The sequence below is a fragment of the Poecilia reticulata genome, linkage group LG19 (genome assembly GCF_000633615.1).
Source record: "Poecilia reticulata strain Guanapo linkage group LG19, Guppy_female_1.0+MT, whole genome shotgun sequence".
In the NCBI taxonomy this organism is placed as follows: Eukaryota; Metazoa; Chordata; class Actinopteri; order Cyprinodontiformes; family Poeciliidae; genus Poecilia; species Poecilia reticulata.
The window spans coordinates 12,021,293-12,037,350 of NC_024349.1; the positions used below are offsets into that span (position 1 = coordinate 12,021,293).

Here is a 16,058-nt window from a genome sequence, read left to right on the forward strand (position 1 = left end):
ATTTTCTAGACACCAAAAAATATAAACTTATTGCCAAAAAGTGACTGGATGTTTGTTTTGTCTTTTTTAAGTGCTTGGACTGTTTTTAGAAGCAGGTGTGACCCAAATGGAAGTAGAAAAACATGCAAAATGTGAATTTTGTATAATAGGTCCCCTTTAAGTAAGTACTCTGTAAGTACCCAATAGGTGGACGGTAAGTACAGTGCAGTAAGTCACCACAAAACGCTAGTAAAGAGCTGCGAAAAGATTTGTTCACCATAAATAGATGATTTCAAACTCTCACCTTATCCTGACTTGTAAACGTTCCATATAGAAGGTTATATGCTGCCACTGAGAGAAGAAGCCTCAAAACTAGATATTTTCAGAAAAAAATAAAGAAGTTAGAGGAAGTAAGTATAAATATCTATCTTAAATTTTACATATCTGCAGAAATGCTATAAAAAACACAATGTATGGTTGGTCTTCTCCATTACCATTATGCTCCACATAGGTACACTGTCATGTAACGACCCTGTATGCTGCAAAAAAGTAAATAATCATAAAGTGATGTTGTAAGCAATCACCCCATAGGTACCTTACCGGTGCCCTAAAAACACATTGAAGTACCCCACATGTTCATACATTTGTACCCAATAAGCATCAATGTCCCTTAAATATCCGGTAAGTACGATATGTAGGAAATATTATGTCTCATTTTCTGGGGTGCTTTATTCATTGTCCAGACCTAAATCTAAACTGTGAGTCAAGATAGAAAAATGCATTTTAAGATGTGGTCACCTGTTGTCAGAGTGATTTGTTTGACTTTCGCCTGACCTCATTCATCTTTGGGCTCCATTTGTCTCTCTGTGGTATTTTTGCTTTTTCCATGTAGCCAAAAAGAATAAAACTAGGTGTGATCATTTATTTATCATTTATCATAAAAGTTTTGATTTATTGTTGTCACAATGAATTCCAATTAATGACCTTCAAGAAAAACATTGCCAGGATTGTTAATTTGAGTATTTTCTCTACTGTTTGTTCAATGAAAATGTGTTTAAATATAAATCACATTTCTTTATGTGCCTGGTGTCCTAAAGAATCATATTACAGATAGATATGTTATTCAGCAGCATTATTTGTGTTTGTGGGGCCAGGATTGCTGTGTCATGCAGTCACAGTCATATACTGTCTTAAAAAAGAATAAATAGTTTTTATTATCATAAAATATCATGATAAAACCTGAAGTCTGGATCGCCCATCCATAAAGAAAACCACAGTCAATAGTTTTTTAGCTAACTTGGGAATTGCTACAAGACCTTTAATGACCAGAAAAGTGTTCAAACATCTTCTTTATTATTCATATTTCAAATCCGGCTTAATTTCAAATTTCTCAATCAAGTTGCACAAAATACTAACTCTCCTTCCAAATAGTGTCCCAACCCTCAGTGGAAAACAAGACTTAGGTGTGTGATTCATGGCTTCGGTAATTTTGGGGTAAACTGCCATCAAATCAGAGAGGAATGATAAACAACTTATTGCAGTAGTGGAATAATTTCCTTAGTGACCCAGGAGGACACAGCGATTCTAGCGTAATAATAGCCACTCTGGTAATTTATTTTGAACTCAGGGACCACAAAGTTGTAGGATAAATGTGGTGGTATCGATTTGGAGGAATTTACCAAGTGGAAAGAATGTACAACCTGATGCAGAAAGATAATGCAGTGTAAAACACAGCTGSGTAAGTTAATGCTGTTTTATTGATTTTGATACTTTACTTTTAAATCAGTTATCAGGCTACGCCTCGAACATTTGGTGATGCAGTGCATGTTTTACATAGAATGATTCAATTACCTTCATAATAATCAACATCAATTGTATGTTGTTCCAGGGAACAATGTATATTAAGCTTAAAAGAGATTAATATATAAAAATTGTAAAAAAAACAAAAAAAACAATAAAAACTGTAAAAAAAGAAGTTAGCATCTAAGCAATATTTATATATTCTTTACTGATTCACTAAATCAAAAGAAATCGAATAAAAATACAAACAAAAAATTTAAATTTAAATAAAAAATCTGTAACCCTAATTATAAGCTGCACTACTGATTTCATGCTAATGTTAATACTTTGCTTTGATCTAATAAGGAAAAGTAGAGATAAAGTCAGTTTACAGGCCTAACTTTTTTATTGACATCGAAATAGCAACAGAAATCTCATTCAAGGCTGTCCAGGTTATGACAGTCCAGTGTCGTAACTCTACTCTGATCACTTGTTCTGCTCTCAAATTATAGCCTCCCTGAGCCATATTAAATTTTACCAGTGGACTTTCCTAAAACTACCTTCTTTGTATTATGGCATCGTTAATGTTCACAGCATTTGGTTATTTCTGGCTTTAAATCCTGCTGGAGATAAAAACGAGTAAATATCAGTGTTAAAAAGTGAAGCATTATTATATCATGTTAATAAAAAAATCGTTTAATGATTAAAAAGAAGTTTTATAGTGGCTGTGTTTAAGACAAATTGTGGCATTCAGGTTACAGAAATGTAACCGTTGTTTCTCACCTTGTAATTTTGAATTTTGGTGTCTTTAATGTAAAATAACACATAAAACTTACAACAGCTAAAGATTTACTTACTACATTCCTGTTTGTGTCATGTCTGTCCTACTGTGGGTGCAGCAGTGTGTTCAGCCTTATGCACCTGGTACTATACACACACGCACGCGCACACACACACACACATACTACAGTACAGGCAGCCTTAATGAATGGAAAGGACAAGTTGTGAACAAATGGATGACATTCCTATCAGCGCGATTATGTAACAGAATTCGGGTTCGACACATCGGTATCGATGACTGAGCCAGACTTTAATCTAATATCATACTTTAAGGGACGGCAGAGCCAACATCAAGTCTCCATTATTCCTCCCTCAGAAGCAAGGATGTTAAAATGCCACAGTCCTGTAGCAACAATGCATCAATAGGACGACACTGGCCAGTAAACCACTCAAATCAACAGACGGGCTGCAGATTAATGGCATTTAAGTTGGTGTTGGGTTCACTTTTTCCAAGCAAATTACAAACAAATCTAATGTTTTAAAAGGTACTTCAATCTAATGATTTTTTTAAGGCAAAGTTTATTTGTATTGCATGGATTCAAGTTAAATTCTCAACAGGTTAAAAATGCACTAAATGTAAACAAWATATAAAAGAAACGGGGAAAAAAGTTTTAACATGTGGAGAACTAAGATGAGAAAGATTAAATAAGTTTTATCTTTAGGGGAAGGCTGTGGTTGGAATATTTAAGGCTTGAAGTTTTCTGAATATTTCAAAATGTAGACAGTTTGCTCCAGAGCTGAGGAACATAGAMGCTAAATGTTGTTTCCTCTTCTGTCTTGGTTCTGATAGTACTGGGTCCAAAAGTCTCAGATGTCCCGAGGCACATAGACRGTTCAGAACCGATATTCAACTCTAARATGGATTTAATCCAAGAGGCTTCAGTGATTTATAGATTTGCCTGATAAATATCTGTTTATGCAACATTTAAATGATCTAACTTACTGAAAAAAGCATGCATAAGTTTCACCATGTCCTAATTCATCAGGAAAGCTTTTAACCTGGCAGCAAATTACCGGTAAATATGGTAGCTGGCTGATTAGACTTTATTTAATGTCTTTTTGAGATTAAAAATCTCTTTTTGAGGAGAGACTTGGCAAAGACCGGCAGCAACACACCGACAATTCAAAACCCAATTAAAATACAACATGGATAATAAAGGAAGAACAATAACAAAGAGCAAACACACCCACTGGAGTAAAAAGAAGACTAATGTGCTTAGTCTTATTTTCAAAAATATAAGACCAGATAGGTTTCAAAAATATATTCCAACGGGTCATCAGTGTACCGTTGGGGAGCATGTAGATACTGAAAAGAAGTGTTATCATAATGGAGCCCTGAGGATCCCCAGATGGGATTTATTCACTTAAATAATTAGTGCCAAATGACTTAGGCTAGTCACGGTTTAATAAGGAAGATCTATAATATCTAGATTAGTCGGTATGTAATGAGATCTAGTAAAATTAAAACAGAAGTTTTGGATGCATCAAGCATAAAGTCACATGTCTTGATTTTTTATTTTTACAGTTCTGGGGTTTAGCCTTATACCTTACTCAAATTCACATATTTTCCTTCCAGTCTCTCAAACTTTGACCCAAATCGCTCCATTGCTAAGAAATGATTACCTGCATTAAAAAACGTCATAAAGTTGGTTACTCACATTACTGCCTGCATACATTCGTTGCGTTAGCATGTTCACTTGGCTCAGGCTGCAGTGCATTAGGATCTACTTTGACAGATTTGAATTACAATCTCTGTACACTAATACTGCTTTATCATGAGAAAAAATATTCCAGAATACTTTATAGGGGATAAAAAGTTACAGCTAGAATTTCAAAGACCTCTACATTACCAAATTGCTGACTCATGCACTTTATATCATTGCTTATTTTTCACAATGGCGTTAAATTCAGAGTGGCTCCCTGAGAAAGAAACAGTGTTTTTGTTGTTGTTGTTGTGCTTTTCTCTCTTGTTTGTCGCTTCATGAAAAGTCTTGACGTTTGTTTTCTCGACTTTCATCTTCCTCTTCTGATTTGTACAGATTTAGTGGCTGACGCTTGAGCAGAAGTGTGAAATTAATATCACCTGAAAGCTTTGCTCCACGAGCTTTTATGTGCCTTCTCTTGTTTGTATCAGTGTTCAGATTAGTAGTAGATATGGAGATTTCATGTTTTTGTCCTCCATATTAATACTATTCAACATAAACAGTAAAGCGCTTATCTTTCCTTAGACTCTTAAGACATCTTTTCAGTAAAAGTATTTGTAACTTTTATTCATTATTGACTCTGATTTGTAGTAAATCTTTATCCAAAGCTGAAATTTTCATTTGGATCAAACTACTGCGGTGCTGCTAAATTAATTTAAAATGAGCCAGAATCTGAGCAACTGCTAAATGTTTTATCAGAGGTTTCAGAGCAAAATAAGCGCTCACTGCCACGTCTGCAGACAGCACAGCTTTAGGCTCAGTAAGAGTTTCAGCTTACGTATCTTTGATTACTGATGTTTGTGGGCTTGTTAGATGAAACATGCCATGCTAGCTAACATTTCTATTCAGGATAAGTCCAAATAGGTTATCAGTAGGGGAGTGTACATTGCAAAAACACAAAATCTTTCCAGGTATTTTTGGACATGTCATAAGTGAAATAATCTGCTAAAAGAACCAATTCTTTTTTTTAATCAATATTGAAGAATTATTGACCTAAAACCAGCTGGAAAATGACTTGTAAGTTAGTTTTGTTTTGTTTTAGGTGACAATTGAACTGGAAACAGGACAGAAAATCCTTGGCAGGGTTTTGTGTTTTTGCAGTGTAGTGCATGCAGGCCCCCAGCCCTCCAAAAGACAAACTTTCCTTCTTCTGCACTTTTTGCTCTGTCTCCGTTGTTTTCTCATCCTAACCTTCTTCCACTAATTTTATGCTCTCTTTACATTTTCGCTGCCACTCTGTCGTTATATCTCTCTGTCTCTTGTCCCTTTTATCTCCCGCCCTGTTGTTAACACCCTCAGCTGTGCTCAGACCCCTGCATGAGGCTAACGCTCATAGTGGATTGGCTGTAGCTGCGTGCATGAGGAGCACTGGGGGCCCAGTCAAACGCAGGCAGGAACAGGAAATGGAACGGGACACGGGAAACGCCCTCCCACAGGGGCCTAGCAGGTACCACAACTGTCCCTCACCCCCCCACACACCTTATGTGTCCGCAGCGGTGCCTGTATAAAAATCCCCCTGTTTCCTCAGCTCAAAGCGACCCTCTGTGTATCTCAACTCGTTGTTCTCCATTAGTTCTGGCTGGCCTGTGTTGTTGTGACCCCCACCCAAACGCCTCCAGCTGTTTGTGTGCCTGAATGTGTGTTCTCAAGCACACATTTGTTACTTTACAGAGAAACTTCTTGTCCCCTTTGTGTATTTGTTGCAATGCAGTAAAAGCTTTGCTGCTTTGCTGTGTTTTCCCGTTGAGAATAAAAACAGAGTCGGTGTTGCTCTCTGCGTCTCTGTACTTCACTGCTTCTTCTGCATTGTTGTTTGTGTGCGCTACCGAGGCTTCCCTCTGCTCKTTCAGCGCTGCTGACCCGTCCTGCTCTGAACTGTAAAGCCGCAGTCTGTCACTGTGCTTCGTTTTCTTGATCTTTGTCGCTGAATGTGTTTCAGTAATTCAGTCTGGTCGTTTCTCAGTATGTTARTTTGAGAGGTGAACCAAATGTTATGAAATACACTGTATGCCAGTTGATTGTCTATGAAATTAAAAAGCATTCAAAGTAGAGATTATATTTGCTCGTAGAGTTWWAAAAAAACACGCAATCAGGAATAAGGTTTTCTGCTAAATTACCACAAATATAATTAAAAAGGGCATTTTCAGATTCTGAGCTATCCATCCTTTTTTGATCATTTGCATCCAGAGTCCAAATCATACTTTTAACATCTTAAAGTTCCTRATTAATATTTCTTTAGGCTTTCCAAGTTTTTCTTTGGACATGTGAGCTGCTTTTTTGGTCATTTTTAGTCCAGTATCTGATCATATTCATGTGAATGTTACCTTATTTGACTCTCTCAGATTTTTATAAATAATTATTTTATCCAACTACATTTAACATATAGTAATAATTTTTATGTGAGCTGTCATTAATTGTTTATAGCAGGAGCCGATCCCAGAATMATCTATTTGCGATTAGCATGGATAAAGATGCAGTTATTACTAAAACAGCAGCAGAGTGTAAAAGATTGTTACCTTTATCTCGTAACTAGTTGCCAACATTTCCAATTCAAGCACGTTCTGTAACAAACACTGGAGGCTGTACAGGATAAAACCAAGTGACTTGCTGTTCCTCTTTTATCCTTCCTGTAATCCTCTGAATGTTTTGCTCTTTCTTGCTCTCTACATAAACTGGGAAAGTCTTAATTGACATCTGACTGAGCCTGAAAATAGATAAATGCTGCGATTTCTTCATGTAGTAGCAGACTCTGCACTAAAGAGTGTTTTTCACAAAGCAACCTTATAGCCTCTGGTAGCATACGGTGCATTCACTTGGAAAATTAATATAGGAAAATAAACTGCTAGCCACTTAAGTAAACTCCAGTTTGCTAGTTTTAATGCTGAACCATCAAAGTAGCTGCTAGCATAAAGAGCTAACAAGTGAGTTAGCTACTTCTGAGTCGCTTTTTCCGAAGCTAATCGAGTCGTGGTGCAGTACTACAAAAATAGTTTCCCTAAGGGTGCTCATGAAAATRTATTAGGCATCTTCCTTTGCTCTGAGCCAAATTAACTTTCTGTAATCACATCGGTGGAAATAAAGCCTGGATGTGCTAACTTGTTAATATTGATTTTAGTCTGCATTTCATTACAGCTCTGTTTAGACCGTAGTGAAACTTTCGGGGGGAGAAAAGTGACTCCATCTGTTACCAGTGGTACTGGAGGGAAGGAGTAGGTGGAAGTAAAGCTCTCAGCACTCAGCCTTTTTTATTACCTTCCTCCTCTCCTCTATTGATCAACATAAGCCTCTGATTTATAGCTTGCTGCTGCAGAGCCTTCTTCGTAATTACAAGGGCTTGAAAAGCGACATGAGAGTTAATGTGGGGGATGGGGGCGCTCTCGCTCTCATAGACACATAGGCTATGTGGCACCAAACTAAAATAATCACATTTACAGATTTGCTTTTCACACATACTCTAACGCACTCGATGCAAGGATAAAACCTTTCTCTGCACATTCGTTAATGTTCATCTCTTTACAAACATTTCCTTGGTCTTTACTTGCTTTTGAGCATATTTCAGCCTCACGGTTTTGGGAATAATTTAGGCATAAAGAGGCTCTTAAAGTTGTTGATGGGCATTTATTGCACACATTTGAACAGCAAACACAAATAAAAATCAATATTGAGCCAAAATCACTGACATTTATATTCTTTACATACCTAATGCTTAAATAACATCTACAAAGATGTACCAAAAATCCTTAAATAGACTCAAATGTCCTTTTTTTAAATCAGATTGTCACTTAACTTAAAGCTTATATGCAACTATTTCCTGCAGTGGGTTACTTCAACGGCTTTTAAACATCATGCATAAATAAACCAGAACTCCTTATTGGCAAAAACAAGGTTTAGCTGGAAATTAATAAAATTAAAAATGCTGTCACTCAGACTACTTTAATCCTCTCCATAAATTAATTAACTACTTAATAAGAGTTAATTACTTTGCAGTAAAATAAAATATATATATATATATATATAAATGGCATAACGTTCATATGAATCCAGTATGTGAAAATGAATGAATGTGCAGCATGAACAAGAAATGAATCAGTGTGTTTGCACTAGACAGGAGCTCAGTTTATTTTCCCATAACTTTCAGTAGAAATACAGTGACACAAGACTAAATAAACTTATTTAAGTTAGTATGTTTAAAACAGAAAGCAAACCATATGTTCATTGGTTTTATGATTTGCAAAAAAAGAGAACAAAATTCACAAAATTCGGGAGTAGTTTCAAGTGAATAGAAAAGAAATCATCTGTTAATCAGATGATCTTCAGCTGGATCAGCCCCGGCTGAAACTCAAAAATTCAGTTTTTTTCCTATCTGTGAACGCACCATATGCCACCAGGTTGTCATGACAACAGCACTGTTTCGTGGGAAAGAAAAGTCAAATTGGGTTTTTCCACTAAAGTGGTTCCAGCTCCCATTACTGGACAATTGGTATGGAGAGTGTTTTTAATTTGAAGCCTGTTCCAAATTAAATCTATGATCACTAACAAAGATTACAAAATGTGACACAGAAAATAGTGTTTCAGGACAGAATCAGGATTATTCTTAACCAGAATGACTATTTATTTATTTATTTATTTATTTATTTATTTATTTATTTATTTATTTATTTATTTATTTATTTATTTATTTATTTTATTTTGTCCTTTTGGATGCTTCCCGTTTTTGAAGACAGGACTCTCCACATATTTGTATTTTGTTTAAACTTCATATTTCATTCTCCACTTTTCTTTTTTTCTCAACTTTAAAGCAAAAATTACTTGATTAAGGCTGAAGCCATTAATCGGATCAATCGTGATGAATCCGTTATTGAAATAATCATCAACATGTTTAGTAAGTGATTAATTGTTAACTGGAGTGTTCAAGCTCAGAAAAACAACATATTCAGAGTAGCATCTAAGCCAAAACTGTGCAAAAAAATCTGACTGTCAATTGATTAATCCTTTAATTATCAGAATAATCAGTAGATTAATCGCCAACTAAAATTCACGAACAGGCAGAAAATGAGCAAAAAAGCAGCCGAAGTAAAGACAAAAACTTTGAAAAACCTTCATAACTCCTGGAAAAGTATTGATTAACGCCACTGTAAAGGACTACAAGCCTGGAAGTAATGCATGAAGAAATTATAGGTACTTTAAAACTCTAGCAGGGCGTTGAAGATCAAATGCTTTAAACATCAGTGAAAGCAAATCAATAAAGTAATAATATATGGTGGCGGTTCAAAGTTTAGAGCAGCAGAAGCTTCGTTAATTATGTTGGTATGTGTAGATTTGCGCTTTAAGGCCTTTGATAAAGTGAAATCTGCTGTTAGGGTTTCTCTGAACAGACTGATCCGTCAGCTTGTGCTTCATAAACAGCACGGCTCATTGCGGCAGGCGGCATCATCACCGTGTGTTTGGTTCTGTAAGTGTGTGTTTGTGCTTGTTTACCCCGCTGTTGTGACCTTCCCTCGATGCAGTAACTCACCTGACGTCAAAGCTGCTCGGTTTTTCTGTTTTTTTTCTCCTCCTCCTGCTCTGAGTTGTCTGACTCGAGCCCCTCCCCTCTCTTGTGTGCTCCAGTGAACAGCCTGGCTCGATCCAAGTACTGCTGACGCCCAATCAGGAGGAGGAAGAGGACGAGTCAACGAGCAGCAGGGACGGTCCTCAGGGTCAGAACCTGCCCCCGCCTCCTCCGCCTTACCGCCCCGCTCCCCCTCGACCCACGCTAACCCTCAGCATCAGCCACCCCTGCGGCCCATCCGTTCAGGGTGAGGAGGAGGAGAAGGGGGGCAGGTGCACTGGTGACGAAGGTGAGGATGGGAGTGAGGGGACGGGGGTGAGGCTGTGCGAGTTGCTGCAGGCCGGGGGGGTGAGTGTCCGACCCCTGGGGAAGCACTTAGCCATCTCTCTACCCTCACTTCCTCTTCGTCTCTGGGATACACACAGTGCACACGCCTCACACTCCACACACAACCCCCCTCCGCCCCCGTCGCCCCCTCCGGAAACGTACGGGCAGAGGAAACCCCTCACCCCGCTCTGGCAGCCGCCCCACCCACATTCCCCTGACGGAGGGTGGCAGCAGCAYGCGGTCCTCGCCGATGGAAGCACGCGTCACTGGTCCTCCTGGAGCCTGGACCGCCCGGACGCCGTGGTAACGCCGTATGACACGCCCCCGGACCGGTGCTTTCCCATCAGGCCGCAGAACCCTGGTCAGAGCTGCAGCTACAGTTGTCAGTCTTCTCCAGGGCACTACAGCTCCCAGCATGCCCTGGGGCAGCACGGCGATCTCTGCTGTGACCGTGAAGAGGCTGAGCTGTCCGAGCTGGACTCCCTTTACCAGGCCAGTCTGCAGGCTGGAAGATCAGGTACACACACACGCACACACACAAACACACACACACACACAAACACACACACCTGCAGACACATTGTGGTTTCATACATTTACTCAGAAGTTGGAAGAGTAGCCAAATGTTGTACTCAAGTAAGAGCAACAACACTTCAACATATTTTTACTCAAGTAAAAGTAAAAAGGAGAAAATTACTCAATTACTCAGTTAAGAGTAAAATCACATTTGGCAGAGTTGGGTCGTGACTACTTACATTTACTTGAGTTACTTTTTGGAAAAACTGTAGGAATATTTTTAGTTTTACTTGAGTAAAATTTCTGGATACTCTACCCACTGAAGAATGAAGAGCAAATATTTGGTTTAATTTGACCAAATATTTATCAGACACACACCTGCAGTTTTTGCTAAAGTTTTATATTGAAAGAAATGATTTATAAAAATTATTTTTGCCTGATTTTGTTATTTTGTGATCATATTACACAAATTATTTTCAGTTCGATCTTAAAAATACCAAAATTTCCAAGTAAGTTTATATTTTGGTCCGTCTGATGATGTAATTTTGAAATATTAAACAATTAATGTTTTTATCAGTGACTCAGTACTTTTTACCAAATACTTTTTCACTCTTACTTGAGTCATTTCTTGGATGGGTACTTTTACTTTTACTTCAGTAAAAATATGTTAAAGTATCGATACTCTTATTGTTACTGTTACTKCTACTCTTACTCATATTTTTTATTATTTGTGGAGGTGACAGTTTGAATTAGATGAAAAGTAGATGAACAAATAATGGCTCTGACCTGAAAACTATAGAAAATTTGTAGTATGTGTAAAAATAAACCGAATGTTTTACTTCTTCTCCACTTAGTCTACTCTAAAGAGTGTTCAAATATCCAACTGGATTTACTGCAAGACGTTGCTGATGACTATAAAAAGTGTATGATGTAACCTGCTACATCATACACTTAATGATAGTGTATGATGTACATGCCTCACATGCATACAATCTATTAGTGACTGTATGTATGTGAGGCGATGTGCATAAGTTTCAGTAATTAATTTGTGACAATCTGCATTACATTTAAGAACCTATTTATTGTTTCAAATTTTACTGAAGTTCAGAATTTTTCCACCTGAGGGAAAAAAAAACACTTCAACTGCATCTTTAAAATCCCCAAATGAATATGACAATGACGGCAGCCACAAATGTTTTATTTATGTTTTCCCTCCACTTTTTTTTCTCTGTTTTTACAAATGTGTCATCTTCAGACATAGAAATGTTAATAAGTGTTGTGACCTACAAAAAAAATCATGAATCACAATCTTCAACAGTACAGTTTTTAACTTCCAGCAGTAAACTGTGAGGCTTTTGGACAGACCTCTGTGGATCTCTGCAAATAACAAAGTTGTAATTGTTCCCCTGAAGGGCTCAATCTGTGAGTTCGGTCATGCACAGCCTGCTCATCTGTGCACACGTTTCTGAGTGGAAGAATTAAGAAAATGTTTCTGCTCACTTCAAACTTTACTGTGAAAAATGCAAACCAGAGCCATGCCTCATGTTGAGGTTTTGCATTAACTTCCTAGAAACATTTTTTTTTCCTCAAAAAATTCAGAGGTTATACCACTAACATTTTGCTGCCACCTTTATTAATGTAAACATGGCTAGAATATCAGTAGAAGACATGACTTCATGTTGCATGAGTGAAGATTTAATTACCGTATTTTCTGKACTACAGAGCGCACCATACTATAAGCCGCACCTACAAATTTCATTTGAAAAAAACTGGAAACRTACATATAAAAGCCGCACCGGGCTATAAGCCGCTGGTATCTYCGCCGCTCTTGGTTTTCCATAAGGACGCAGCCCACCGTCTCCAACGCCAAAYCATAGTTTCGTTCACGCCGAGTTTACGTGCAACGACTCTATTTCCCCCCTGTACTGCMWGATCGACAGCCCTCAACTTAGAAGCTGCATCATATGAGTTTGAAGAAATTTCTCCGTCGTGCCTGCTGCTAGCATGTGCTTGTTGATTTCCAATTTTGACTTCCGATGATTCACTTCCTGCTAAAGCGCCCCCTGGTGGTTGAAGAAAAATCCGCAGAGAAGCCGCACCGGGATAAGCCGCATGGTTCAAAGCGAGGGGAAAAAAGTAGCGGATTCTAGTCAGAAAAATACGGCAAATAAAACCGTGATGTAATCATAGCACCTCTTCAACTTTGTGCTGTTGTAAGACTTCAGTTTAAATTGTGAGGATTTTGGCCTCATTAAAGTCAAAGCTTTAATGTAGGTAGGAATTATTAAAGGACTGAATTTCAATGGTTTTTGCAGACTACATATTTATCGACTGACCTCTGTAGAAGTATCAACCACATATTTTTTTAAACACTTTATTTATGCTTTAAAAACAGAAAGAATTGTGGATATGTGAGTTATAAAAAGTGGAATATTTCCATGAAAAATGTGTAGGAAGACTGCTCTCTAAATGAGATTAACATATTCATGTTGAAACTTTGAAACTAGTTCAGATTTTTTTYAGGGTTGCCTTCGTTGATTTGAGTCACTTCTGATCTAGGAGCTGAACATTTCACGTTTTGTGAACTGGATTACAGGAACCATCTCAGATCTGATATTCTTGTCATAAAATAAATTCCACTGTACATCCGGCCACAACTGATAAGATAAAACAAAACAAGAAAACAGTGGCAAAATCTGCCAGGAYTGAAATGTCTGTTCTSTGCTGCSTTGGTCTGAACATTTTTTGCGTATAGTGACTCACTTTGGGCAGTGACTCATATTCGACACTGACAGATGGAGTTCAATTTTTAAACATAATTAGGTTTAAAATGGATGGGCTGTATGCTAAACTCTTCATTTTGGATCGCACTATTTAACTAATCTAAAGTTACAGTTTCTTTCTGATAAAGATTAAATAACTTTTAATGACTTTCTCTTCRCTAAGTGGCTTCATTTTCCCAGTTTCCTATCAGAGCAAGATGAGGGAAAAAAACAGTGGCAACCATATAATTATGGCTGGTGGAATCGTTTACATTTTCTACATTAAGTCTTTTTAAGAATGCACACAATRATAAAGATAGCTCAATTTTGTTTTAAATAAGAATATAAACATTGTGTTGCCTAATTAACAACAATTGAACTGGGTGAAGCTTAAACTACTTGTCACTTGAGTAGTTTTGGGTAAAACATTTAATTACAAAGGAGTTTTCATCCTCAATGCAAAATGTAAATATATTTTTACAGTTTTGGCTCAATTACTGCTCTGAGTATGTTTTTTTTTTTCTTCTAAAAATAGCCTTTTTTAGTCTGTATTCTCCAATTAACGATTAACCGATCACTAGATTAGTCGATGATTATTTCAGTAACGATTTTCTCACAATTAGTCGTTTCATCTGCATGTTTGCAGGCTGCAGCCCATCTGAGAGGCTGATATCCAGGATGGGAGGGCAGACGCGCTCCAAGACCCCCAACGCAGACATGGAGAGGAGTGTGTACGGGGCGGACAGCACCAGCACCCCCACCTACCTCAACAAGGCAACACCTGCTTAATGATTTTCTTTTGCAGAATCTCGTCACGTGYTCACGGGTCATCAGTCAGAGACGATAAGGGACGCTTTGTCTCCCTCTCCTTCTTTGCAGCCAGTGATGTTGCGGGATCCACGTTTGGGGGCGGAGCCTGATGATGGGGAGAACCAGAGGCGAATCGGACGCAGCCTGAGCGGCACGGTAGTGACCTCCCGCCGCAGCCGCCTCACTGCAACCCGCAGCTTTGTGAGTAGGGTTTCCAGTGCTCTGCTGCCTCCTTGTGGCCTCGTTCTTAACTGCACCTGCCTGATGTCCCGTGGTCACGTTTCGCGCATTGCTTGTCCCTGTGCTTTTCTCCCCCCTTCACTGTCTGTCTCATTTCTTCCTGTTCTCCTGTTTCCAATCTGTCCCCCTGCTCTCTGCGTCTCCTCTGTCTCTCTCTAAGGTGAAGCAGGCTGATGTCAGTGCCTCTCCTTGCTTACTTCCTCTCTTCTGAGTCCCTGTTGCTATTCCACTACCATCACTTCCTCCATCCTCATAACCAACACCTCTTCATCACCACTTCCCTTCACTGCTTCACAGGTAAACTCTGCTTCTTTAGAGCAGCCTACTGCTCATGCTTTGGCTCTGCTGCTTTGTGTGCCACATAAATTGGAAGTGAGCGACCTAAATGAATCATGTGAGAGTAACTAAATAAGGGCCATTTGTTAGATCTCAGATTGAATTTGTTTCATGGCTTTGGGCTTTCTGGACTAATCCGGCACTAAAGCAGCATAGTTTTAATTTGCAGTTATCATGACTTTATCGTGGGAATCTTCTCTAATTTCCCTCAACTGCCTACCRTTAAAGATTATTTTGGTCTTTGTGAGAGACTAAGAAGTGCTTTTTTTTTAAGTTCAACAAAACAAATATTATTTCTTGTAAGAATAGGAAGACAAAATCTACAAATGCACTGCTTTTGTAAACCCAGAAACAATAAAACATCGGGGTAAATTTGAATATTGTTGAATATTTCATCAACTCAAAAAGTGAAGTTCTTGTAATACACACACAGAGATGCATTACAAGTGGTTAAGATTTTTCTGGTTTTCAGCTGAGTACACCTAACATTACCACATAAAACCAAAGGAGAAATRGATTTTAAGACAGAAATCTTGTGTTATGCCCTTCACACTCATGAGGAGAGCTGCTGACAGGATAGTCGCCCAGCATACTGTCTCTGTCTCCATCCATAACACAGGCAGCTCACAAAAGGTCAGTGCTAAAAACAAAACTAGCTCTTCTTARAGKGCAAGGTTTCCCCCAGAAAACTTGCTAAGCCTGGTGGTTGGGCACTAGGGCAGTCATTCATCCAGCGGCCTGTCGTTTTTTTTGAGTTAAAATTTTCTTAAAGTTGACAGGAAATTTTAAAATATCACTTGAWAATTATGTGTTACTGGAAGATTTGAAGATCAATGCCTGAACACCAACTATAAAGTGTTAAAAAATGCAAACATTCTAAAAAGACTTAAATAAATAAGCAATGCTAAGCCTGGTGGGGGCACAAATAAAGCGTTGAAATAAAAATATGAATAAAATCCATTTGAGCATCAATGTCACTTCAGTTTAATCATTTCAACGACAGCAGTAAGAGCTGTTWTCAGCTTTACATCATGTTATAATGTTATTCCTTCATCAAAGACATACCTGAAGTGTTACTCTYATTCTTTCATGCATGCTGGAGGAATCCTTTAGTTTCCATGGCAACCATTCAGCAGTGCAAAAAGCCTGGTTGGACCTAGCTCCGCCTCCAAGGCACAGCTCCTCCTCCAAGCTGCTGTGTCCAAGCTCCCGTTT

The 16,058-nt window shown here is 38.3% G+C and overlaps 1 protein-coding gene across 7 annotated transcripts in view; it reads left to right on the forward strand.

Moving 5' to 3' along the window:
* The window catches only part of usp54b (ubiquitin specific peptidase 54b), a 72,731-nt gene that overhangs the window by 55,348 nt on the left and 1,325 nt on the right, over positions 1–16,058 (forward strand). For 4 of the 7 annotated variants that reach the window (XM_008437050.2, XM_008437051.2, XM_008437052.2 and 1 more), the window contains 4 exons: positions 5,601–5,748; positions 9,912–10,696; positions 14,104–14,231; positions 14,337–14,468. In XM_008437050.2, coding sequence (XP_008435272.1) covers positions 5,601–5,748; positions 9,912–10,696; positions 14,104–14,231; positions 14,337–14,468 — 1,193 coding nt within the window. Of the gene's footprint in view, positions 1–5,600; positions 5,749–9,911; positions 10,697–14,103; positions 14,232–14,336; positions 14,469–14,667; positions 14,805–16,058 lie in introns of all 7 variants that reach the window. The other 3 variants (XR_536319.2, XR_536320.2, XM_008437053.2) reach the window with 3 other exon arrangements.